We start from the raw sequence: 11,660 nt of genomic DNA on the forward strand, positions 1-11,660 counted from the left end.
GCGACCGCTTGCAGCGCAGAGCCGCAGCCCGTCCAGCTGCGCAGGGGAGCCTGCTCCGAGCTCGGCGCGCCAAGGGCTGGCTCAAAGCTGGCTCCAGCACGCTGGCATCGCAGTTCCTATGGTGACTGCAGCTCGGGTACAGCTAAGATCTCAGGAGAGGGACAGCCACTGATGAGCAGCGGGCTTCAGCAACGGCTGATAATGACACAGCGAGTAAAGAAAAAGATTGGGACCCGTTGCACCGTAAATACAAAAAGATTCAAACAACCGAATGCACCCAGCGCAGTCTGATAACGCCCTGAACAGAGCTGTGCACAAGATGCACGTTGGTAAAGGAGGGAGCGTGCACCCAAACCTCACCACGTGCCCAGGGGCCAGAGCACAACTCCGCAAGTCAGAAACCGAGTCCCTGCCTGAGTGCACCAACCACCAGCCCTTCTGCCACGTTTCATACCAAGGAAGGAGAGGAAAGCATTTTACAGCTTGAAGATTATCACAGGACATGAAAATTGTCTCCCGTTGCACTCTAATCCATAACTACAGAGGCAAAAGAATCAGCCCCGCTCAGAAAAACACCATAAAACCCCAAGAATAGACTGACAGCTTGATAGCACGACAGATTGATTAGCTGCAAAAATATGAGCAAGCCACAAATTTAACTTTCCTCTATTTATATTACCGCAAAGCAAACCCAGGGTGGGCTGTGCCAAGTGCTGCCTTCTTCAGTCAGGAACATCTCCCTTCCCCTTGCCAGCCCAGCGAGGACTGCCACCAGCTACAGCTCCCGGGGGCTCCGACGGACCCCATGGCCAGGGCCAGCAGCAGCGGGGGGCAGCCCAAGAAGAACCGAGACCACCAAGAAGACCCGAGACCACCAAGAAGACCCGAGAACACCAAGGAGCACTGAGGGCCACACGCAGACCCAGGACCACACACGCCCGAGCCGCTGTCCCTGAGCTATTTTCCAACCAGAGCTATTTTCCATCCTCTAAACCTTGATGCCTGGCTCCACGGGGACCTCCATCTGCCAGCTCACTCTCTGGAAAGTAGACTGCTTTTTTTTTTTTTTTTTTTTTTGTGCAGAAAAGCTGATATTTAACTTGATTTATTCCTGTAATATAATTTGTTTGGGAATGCTCCAGCATAGTAAATGGAGATATTCTGATGCTGAAAGTAGAGAAAGCAAGTTTATTAAACTCCACCGAGGCCAACATGTAGGTACTCCTGACCCTGGACAGCCGTAGTGGTGGAGAGAGAAAAACACTAAGCAGTAAATCTGAGCTACTGATGCCAAAGGGTTAATAAGCTTATGCCTGAGACAAAGACTCACTAAAACAGCGCGATTATACCCAAAGAGCTCTCACAGCCTGCTTGAACTGCAGCAGCAGGGACCGGGAGGAGGGAGGCTGGCAGCACACAGCCAAGCACAGGAGCAGGCGGTGCCAGCCCTGGAGAAGGACGCTGCTGCCACGGACACGACCGGCTGCTCCGGCACACCAAGGGCTGGGAACCTGCCGGGAGCCAAGACCGGGGAGGCGGGCTCCTCTCCCTGCCAGCCGAGCGCCGGCACGGCGTGGATCTGCACACCTCTGCCCGGCTCCTTCCGAAACATCTGGCACCTCCGTGCAAGCGCAAACCAAGCAGGTAGCAAAGCGTCCTCTGCAGCAAGGCCCTGCCGCCGGGCACCCTGCGCCGTGCCACCTCGGTGTCCCCGTGCTGGGGGGACGGGCAGCGGGATGCCGGGTAGGCAGGAGGGAGGCCACGGGGGAGTGCTCCCCAGCGAGGCGCAGGCACACGTGAGGGTGAGGCTGCATCTAACCGTAGAAACCAACGTGCTGTTTTAATAAGCACTAATTAGCATATTTATAACATTCTGTTCCAGGGAACAGTTTCTGTCACACATTCCCTTATATAAGCCATGATGCCGACTGAAGAGTTTGCTAATGTTTCTCAAATTAAAAGAAAGAAGAGGGGGGGGAAAACCCACAACTACAGAGTTTCCAGATGCCAAGCACAGACTTTAAAAGGGATTAGGTGTTGGGAGGGAGAGAAAAGGGGGCAAAAGCGACGCGGAAACAGAGATATGCATACATTACTGAGTGACAGCAGCACGGGCACAACGCACAGGGCTTTCCTGCTCCCCTACGGTGCCAACCCGCAACAAAGGTGTAAAACACAGAGTAACGGCAGCCTCCTCCTCCTCGGCGGCATCGCTGGCAGGGGGAACCGCAGGCTGATGCTCTGGATGCTGGGGACCATCAGGAACTCCCCGTTCTCCTCCTGCCACAGACGTTTCAGTGGATCTCTAAGCTCTCCACCTCCAGAAAGGGAGCAAACACCCATCTAGAGAGGCTGGGACCTCCCAGAGCTCAAACGCCAGCGGCAAAAGGCTGGGGGAGGGAACGGGTGCCAGCTGTGAAAGGTGGGTTCACCCCTTGTGCTCAGCAGGCGACGGGTGAGCATCACTCCCCTGGCATTCTCTCCTTGCCTCCGCTGCCCGCCCAAGAGATGTGCCCAAAGGCAGAGCAATATTCCCTGCAATTAAGGCAATTCACTAATCGGAGCAGCAGCAGGCCATCCATCACACCGGCAAACACCGCGCTGGTGCACAGCAACAGCAGCCCACCTTCCTGCGCGCTCCGGGCTGTGAAGCTCGAGAAGCCACCTGAGGACTGGAATTTCTAATGGAAATCATGACAAAGTTGGCAAGACCCCAAGAAAAACGAAGGCTCCAAGTCACATAATTACTTGACGACTGAAATTCTGTTACTGCTCATAACCGGTCTGGAAAGTTAATTAAAATGTTCACATATATTGGTAATTATTAGAGAAAAAAATGGTCAAATAAAGAAGAGTTTTAAAGACACAGTACACACCCTGCTTCCCAAAAGAAAGCATCTGATTTTTGTGATGGCCTGATCAGACATCTCAGATCTACATCACTGTGACACAGGAGTCTCACAGCCCAGAAGGGAGCCAACAAACTGGGCTCCCATCACCGTGACACCAGTGCTCCCAGGCAGAGCAAGGACACATCACGCTGGAGTAGCCACACGGCCACAGCTCAGAAATACTACAAACGTGCGTTAAATACAGAAAGCGCAAAGGCGTATGTGGTACCACACCTTCCCAAAGCTTCCTTTTCCCAGCACCATCAGGAAATTGAAATCCGAAAGTTTCATCCGATCTCTGCTCCCGTTGTTGTCAAATTTAGAAATGGCATTTGTTGTCTTCTCATCCGCAGCCTTGGACCCCGTTCCAATCTTGGCTCTCTGCAAAGATGGAGATGGAATGGGGAGAAAAGAGAAAAAACTACTGAAAACAGTGTGGACAAAGGTCATTATAAAACCAGTGAGTGCTCCTGAAATCCCACGTTAATCAACTCTTTTCCAGGTCAAACGCTACCCTGAGCTACGGGAACCCCTTCTGTAAGCGTGACGGGGACAGCACCAAGAAGGGCGCTGGGGACATTGTCAGCCCCAACACACTGCACTGTTCAGCTGGTGCCCAGTTAATCCCTGTGAGAGCAACCAGGAACCGCGTCTGCCCACTGCCCCGCGACCCCTCGCCCCGCAGCCAGCGGGACACGGCAGCCTGCGCGCCGGGGAGCTACCCCGTAACATGTTGTAGGTCATCCAAAGTACAGAACAGAGGCTTAAATAAGCTATTTATTCTCAAAGCTGACTTCTGTCGCTCACCTCACCAGAAAAGGACAGGTGAATATAAATACATTAAGGTAAAACACAGGGCTTTTTATCCAGCTCCACCTCCGTTACTATCTGATATTGTAGAGAACTGCACTCCCGCGCCAGTTCAGGCTGAACGCAGGAAGCTACAGATCCATTGTGAACAAACCAGAATAGAAAGCACTCCTCCTGCATCCCCAAGCAATCGTGCGAGCTGCTGCAATCACAATTGCTTATTAAGGAGCCTCACAAAACCCCCACATTTTAAAACACAAAAACTCATCAGTTGCTTGGCACCTCGTCATTGGTCCAGGGGCTATCTAATTTGCTGAACCACAGTTTGTAAAAGCTATCTCACAATTTATTCAGTTTTAATTTTTAGAAATATGCGACAGTATAAGGCTTGCACTGAGCTCAGTCTAGCATGAAATTCCATTAACCCGATCCCAGCAGTTCAATTTGGCTGCTACTCGCAGCTCCTCCAGATAGGAGCCTCACAAGTAATCTCCAAGCCGTTGCTGCTGCTAATTGGTTCTTGCAAGGTTCTCCGTGCTGTAAAATTCTCCATTCAAGGTCACCTGCAGCACCTACAAACATCTGAAAAACTCCTGCACTGAAAACTAAAGGAATGGTCTCCAGAATTTGCCAATATCGTAACTGCTAACGCAGCTCTGCCCCGGGGAGGAGGCTGAAATCATTCAACAGCCCCGTACCTGCTACTGCCGCGAGCGGAGCCGCACACGCGGCACGCCTGCTTTCCAGTGGGAAAAAGTGCATACGTTGCAAAGGAAACAAAGTCACCTCTCCCGAACCGCCCGGATTTTCCCTCATTGTAATCTTTAGGCTTTCACAACGTCCCCAAAAGAAGGGGATACCCAGCCAGAGCATTTTACTTCGAATCAGCTCAGGTGACAAACAGCAGCTCTGGCACCGACCAAAAGCTGCTCATTGAACTTGGCCGAAGAGGGATCCAAACGTGGGCAAAGGGAACAAGAGCGGCCTCTGCGCCTCCACGAAGCCAGCCCTGTGTTGTGTAACTTTGCCTTCAGCAATCCTCACCCTATTGTATTTCAAAGCTAACTCCAAAAGAAAGGTGTACTTATCAGCAGGCAAAATAGTCATAGTCTGTGAAAGCTTCCTAAATGCTCTATCACAGCTGAAAAACAATCTTGTCAGATCAGATTTGACACTAAATTAACCTCTGTGAAAACAAGCTGTAGTAAAATTCAAGGGCAATATTATGTTTCCATTAAATGACACCCAAAAGCACACCGCTGTTTCAGACGAGCCCGTATTCCCCCGCACGTCTGCAGCCCAGCAGCACCGGGGTTGGCCACGGGACTCCGTGAAGCACTGACCAAAGCAGGGGGAGGCTTTCAGTCCTGAGCAGAGCAGAAAGGAGCAACACGAAGAGGGGGGGAAGGAAGAGGATTTTCATTTGCTTCAGCCCAGCAAACTGGCCAGCTTCAGGCACAGCGTTACCAGCAGCACCGGCAGACACCCGGGCGAGCACCGGGCACCCAAGCATGAGAGTGACTTCAGGTCCCTCCTGCTGCCCACAGCTGCTCCCAAGTCTGCGTTTAACGAGGGCCTGCTTCAGCCACAGTCAGTCTTGCACTTGACCAGAATTCGCAGCATCACGGTATGTGCACAGGAGACAAGATGAGGATATGAACACAACGTGACTTCCCTGATAAAACAGGCTCAGCGTGTAGCTTGGCCAGGAGGGGGAAAGGTCTTTCCAGAAAAGAGCCCAACATGAGAGTTGGGGAGATGTAAAGAACATCATCCCTGAGTGAAGTGTTTTACTTCTGCTATCGAGTGTCTCTAATGTCTATCTCTGAGTACAAAAGTCCTTTAACCTGTTTTTAATACACTCCTGATGCTCATGCAATCTCGAGACCTCTTTAAGGTTTACAACTGAAGCGTGCTAAACATTGTTTACAAAATTTTTTTTAAAAAGCACTTGACCTTCGTTATCCAACTCCATTTGTCATACTTAATTTACTACATCTGAATTTATGCAATAGCAGCTGACATTCACATCTATCAAGCTGTCCCAGCAAGCGGCTGATAAAGACCAAGCAGAATTGGCAGGCGATGTAGTGCAAGGCTTCACGCTGTGCTTTTGTCTCAGGACGCTTCCTTGTCAAGCCCGGGAGGTGCCCGCTGCAGACAGAAGGCTGCAGGAAGCGCAGCAGCAGCACCTTGGCCAGGAACGGCACCGCAGGCTGCCAGAAAGGGGCATTTTTCCAGCTGGCAGCCCTGCGAGCATCCGTGCGTCTTCTGCGTCGTCCAGGCTGACACCTCAAGTCCTTTCAGCTGGGTGCTTTTGCAATGGTAGGTCCACTCAAAATATAAACCTGTCATACGCGTCTCAACTTTGTCCTATTGATTCGCGCTGGCAGGAGCAGGCAGGATCAAGCAGCACTAATGCAGATCGATTGAAGGATTCTTTTTAGTCCTTATCGTCTGAAATGCCGTGGCAGCACCCTTGGCTGCTGCATCACAACCAGGCTCCAGGGCGCTCCTCGCCCCTCGGGACGCCAGCACGAGCCATCGCTCAGCTGGCCAGGGATTTCTTTCCTTGTAACACTGACTTGCTCACAAAGGAGGACGCAACAGAGGAAGACGCAGCAAGGTGAGGGTACAGATGTAGACTGGCAGAGTGGAATGACACCTCTGGACAATGTATTTTCTGATCTGTAGACAACTCATCATCTGACTTCCAACATACATACAGTTTTAACACCACTGGAATGTCAAGAAATGCAGTAAAAGCAGGTAGTTAGTTCTTTATAGAGCTGACAACCATTGGTTGTATGCCAACTGTTGTATTAGAACTGTCTTATTTTCTTGGATATTCAGGAAAGTTATACATAAATGAGATAAATGTGAATTAAAAAAAAAGGAGAAAAATGAACCAACTCTCCAGTCCCATGCTACAATTAATGGAGTTCACACTGACAAACATAAGGGCAACTATTTTATTTTGTGTATGGCTCATGTAAGTCTCCAGATGTACCACATTCATTCTCAGGGTTCTGGGAAGACGTTAGTTGTACTGGAAAGCAGCAAAGACCTATTAATTCAGGAATGTCTGGATCAATCATTCCAGCAAGATCTTCCATGGCTTATTGAGTAGCAAATAGACATTTCTCCTTGAAGCCTCTTGGTGAGTTGGACCCAAGCATCACTGAAACCTTTCAGAGACTGGCATGGAAATCTCACCAGCTTCAGTTCACCTCCGTGCAGGTCCTTGGCGCTGCCAGTGCAAAGCCCTGATGCTCTCTGATGCTGACAGCAGCTTAGCTGGGCCAGCTCCTCGGGGAACCCCAGGGGTGATAACGCTCTGCAGAGCCTTTCCGGCTCCCTGAAGTCCCATATCTGCATTCACTCAGAAAAGCCCTTTGCTTTTATGTCCTTTGCTTTCCACAGGCACCACCAGCGCTTTCCCCGCGTGACTGTTCTGCACTTCCATCTGCCCGGGCCCAAGCTGGCAGCAGCACCAAGCCCTCGCACCCCGCCGCTCCCTTTGAGCACTCTGGCTGGTGCTGCTGGCTTTCACCTCAAAGTTACGGCCTCGCTTCGGACAAGGCGCTGTCACCCGTCTGACCTTCACTGTCACCCGTCTGACCTTCACTGTCACCCGTCTGACCTTCACTGTCACCTGGCCACATCAATTAGCCCGTAGTTCAATTAGCATAGACTCCACTCTTGGTTCCTCAGGTTAACCCACTATCCGGGCTGAGAGAGCAGTGCTACACACCGCGGGAGGCATGCATTACTTAGGTTATTGAAAACTAAATCACCGGCTCGTACGTGTTCCTAGTGTTCCAGGCTTACACCTCCAGCAGCGTTTCTGTCGGTAACACCTTGGTGCAAAGCGCCGTCAGGGATCACTGATACCACGTGCCAGCTCACCCAACCATCACCCTCTTAAAACCCCAGCCCGGTCTCAGTGCACAAGGCAGGGTACAGAGGCTGCCACGACATTTAACGGCTAAGAAAGGGTTTCTTTCTGAGATTAGCTCCAAATCCAATTATACTAATATCTTAATTTATCTTAATTATATTAATTCATAATCAGCAGCATGACAGAAAAAACGGACGAACAAATCCTATTATACGGCACCTCAGAACGAGGGTAGAACTGCTGTACCGACAACACGTGCAGACATCAGCACAGTTACATCAGGTCATCCTGGGACACCCAGGATCTTCGTCCTTCTTTAATTGGAATACAGCGTTGGAAATACATTAAATGAAGTATCTCCTTATTTAGCTACGCTGTACTCATTTTGGCAAACACAAATTGTGAATTCTGTAACCCTAACAGAAAGACAGACACGGTCTGAAACAACACAAATGAAAGGGGGATGTTTGCAATGCTGCTTTCTTTGCAGTAAGAAGAAATAACTTCTTAAAAATGATGGGACTTCAGACTCCTTCCTACCCGCAGGAAGCAGAGACAGGGGATCAAGCACACTCTTAGTGGAGCACAAGGCACCACACAAACATCACACAAAACTGCGCATTGTGCAATATTATCTCTTGTATTTTCGACCTAAGTGCCAAAGAATCATTTTCCTGTCTCTCATCTCCTCATCCACCAGAAACGACTGTTCCCTTTCCCAGCTAATCCACTGCCTGCTTCTATCGCAGATGAAGTCAGACACACACATGTGCAGGGAGATCACTGTATTTTCAAATTAGAAGAGAGTATTCCAGAAGGGCGAGATGGATGGCTCATTCAGTGTGCTACGATTAAAAACCATCCTGCCAATCCCGTCAGAAAATTGCACGCGAATGAACCCCACACTTCCAGCTCCTGGTGTATCGGAATCCGTTCACCTTAACTTGCTTTGTTGCAAACCTCTACAAAATGACCCCATTTGGTTCATCTGTCCCAGCTCCCCATCATTCCTCGGACCGCTGCGCAGTTGCTCCTGGGCCCCCGTGTGCCTCATGCTGGAGGAGCCGCGCAGCTGCAGCGATCCGAGGAGTGACCAGATCCCTGCTCGAAGCACCCGCCGTCCCTCCGGTCTCCCCTGCCCTGGAAGCACCAGCCTGGCGTGGTGGCATGACCCAGCGCTGCACCAGCGAGGCAGCAACCGCTTGCGGATGCATCACAAACTTGCCATTCCCAAATGGATCCAGCAAGGTCCTTTTTTACTGTTTAACATAGCCAAACCATTGCTGGAAAGCTTCAAATCTTCAGTGACTTTTTTTTGTTAAATGTAACTGAACAACTTACCTTCTGGAAACACCATTTGAAGCTTGTGCCCCAGCGCCAGGCGTGCCACGGAGAGCCTTGGGAAGGACCAGCCAAGGGCATGGGTCCCCAAGAACGGGTGCAAAGCAGGGCAAGGGAGGAGCGATGGGCCGTACCCTGCTCCGCGCTCCCTGTGCTGCCGGGGAAAGAGCTGGCAGGGAAAGCCCCTTGCCGAGGGCATGGCAGGCAGGCAGGCAGCAAGGAAAACCCCTGAGTTCCCAAGAAAAATCAATTCACCTCAAATTTCTGCCTCAGTTCCTCATTTCCTTCTTCTCCCTCAGGAGGCACCGGGACGTTGAAATATTCCCCCTCCTCCTGGCTCAGAAGCTTAAACCTGGAGGGACACAGCGAGAACATCAGGTCAGGATGGCAGACAGGACCGCAGGCAGGCAGGACCGCACCTCCCGCTCCGAGCACAGCTCTGCCTCTGCTGTACCAGCACCCGGGTGACCCTTCCCCAAGGTTAGAAGACCCCCCCAAACCTCACACCCCCAAACTGTCCCACTCAGCAAGCTCCCAGACACGCACCCGAGCGGAGGGTTGTTTCTGGGGTCCCTCCCCGCAGCTACCACAGCCCGGGAAGCACATCCACTACCTGCTGCGGTGGACACCACAAAGCACTGATGCTTCTTCCAAAACACAAGTCTGACCCAAAAACCCACAGACAAAGCACGTCTTTCTCGTGACAGCCACGGGCACACGCCTGGGCAAGCTCCTTCCCCATCAGCTGCCCCAGGTGCCAAGGCAAGCCGGGCTCCACGGGGACAGCACATAGAACCCGCCAGTGCCGCGCTGGCACTGACAACCCTGAGCACAAAGCCGAGTTGCTCACCAAAAAAAGGAAAAAAGTTTAAGCGGCAATTATCAGAAATCACGGAAACGTCATTCAGATCTGAGGCGTTTCACACAGCCGCAGGCAAAGCCTTGGCTCCATCAGCAAACCCCTCCCGGCAGCCGGAGGACGGTTATCGGCTGGGGGTTACCTACAGAGGCTGCACTGAACCACCAAAGTGCTATTTGCATAATATAGGGACAGACTCTTCCTTTGAGCTTGTTTCCTCCATTAACTGCAGTTGTTTAGATATGAAACATACACCAGAGCTCCTTCTAGAGTTTATTCTAGCCAAATACTGTGTCAAGGAAAATTACTTAGATCTCCACTTACGTGATTTTTTAAAAGACTGGGAAAACAATCAGACTTTGGGCTGCGTCAGAAGCCAGCAGCGCACCAACCCCAGCCAACACACACGCATCCTTACAGGTGACTGGAAATTTGGGGGGAAGTGACAGTTTTCTTCTGTTTTCCAGAAGAGAAGCCGTGTCTCAATCAGGGTCTGGTGTGTGACAAGCGAGGCTCACAGGCTGAGCCCTGCCGCGGGGCAACATGGCCAGACCCTGCCTGCAGCCCCACGATGGGTCGGTGTTCCCTGAGGGAAGACCTGCCTTACTGCGGGCTCCCACCGGGCAGGACGAGACAGCAGGAGCATCCCCAGCTCTGCCCCCCCTGCCCTGGCTGAGCCAGGGGAGGCGGTGGGTGCCCCGCATGGTGCCAGCCCTCCAAGCCCACCTCTGCGTGCAAGAGATGCACGACCCGGCGCGGTGCAGGCAGGCTAGCCCGTCTGCTAATTCCTCCTCCTCTCCATTCTCTGCTTTAAGTGAGACACATACAGCTTCCACGGTGGAGAAGACGAGTCCGGGGTGTTTGCTCAACTCGTGGAATGCAAGTTAATAGCAGGCAGGTTTTGGTTTCCAAAAGACATATAATATCTATTTTCAATTATTACACTTGACATGGAAAGGTAACACGGCTCTCAGGCATTGGTGGCTGGGGAAAAAAAAGGGAAATAAGGCGGCATGTGTCCTGCTGGGGGAGATAAAATGGAAATGAAGAGACCCATTCAGTGGGGGTGTTACAGACCCACTGTGTTCATTTCTCATATGGTAACGAGCAACAGTAATTACACACTTTGGTAGCACTCCTCCTTTTATTGAACAGTGCCCCTCAGCACTGGTTCTGCTAGTCTGCGTGGTACAAAACGGCTGCCCCTGCCACAAATCACAATTCCAAGCGTGTCCCCCCAGTCCTTCACCCGCTCACAGGCTTGCTCTCCTGCGCGCCTGACGAAGCCACGTTGCCTCCCCAGTACAGAAACTAAGGGAATCCAACCAGAAAATGCTGGAAAATGCTTGCTCAGCAAACACTTGGCAGGTGATGCCGTGAAGCCTATGTAGCAAGAGCCCGCGGGGAGCACCAGCCCTCCTGGCCATGAACACCAGGCAGAGCCGCCCCTGTCTGTGCGTGCCCCTGGGAGGGAAAAGCCCCCCGAGCGACCCCGCAGGAGAGCAGGAGGAGACAGAGGAGGTGACACAAAGCCAGCCCATGCGGGGCACTCAGATGCTGTCCTGGCGCCTCTGGCCGTCCCCTGGGACACCCCACGGCCCACCACAGCACCAGCGATTCTCACCAGTCAGAGGTGGAGTGGCACCTTACACGGGAGCCAAAACGACTGGTGGTCCTTGAACAGAAGGATGCTGGTGAAGTACGACGGGCTGCCACATCTTCCATCGCGTACAAAAACATCAGGACTGCTTTTTGCCAGTAGTATTTTTAAAACAATTGCAACTCTTACCATCCATCGACTCCCGACTTCTGCAGCTCAGAAATCCCGAAGGACAAGGAGCCCATGAAATCATTCCTG

General features: G+C 51.8%; 1 protein-coding gene across 1 annotated transcript in view; it reads right to left on the reverse strand.

Moving 5' to 3' along the window:
* The window catches only part of PRKCB (protein kinase C, beta), an 83,999-nt gene that overhangs the window by 37,904 nt on the left and 34,435 nt on the right, over positions 1–11,660 (reverse strand). Inside the window, 3 exon segments of the mRNA XM_009329958.1 lie at positions 3,126–3,272; positions 9,199–9,295; positions 11,592–11,657. Of these exon segments, the coding sequence (XP_009328233.1) occupies positions 3,126–3,272; positions 9,199–9,295; positions 11,592–11,657 (310 nt within the window).

The sequence above is a fragment of the Pygoscelis adeliae genome, unplaced genomic scaffold, assembly GCF_000699105.1.
Source record: "Pygoscelis adeliae isolate BGI_AS28 unplaced genomic scaffold, ASM69910v1 Scaffold508, whole genome shotgun sequence".
NCBI lineage: Eukaryota > Metazoa > Chordata > Aves > Sphenisciformes > Spheniscidae > Pygoscelis > Pygoscelis adeliae.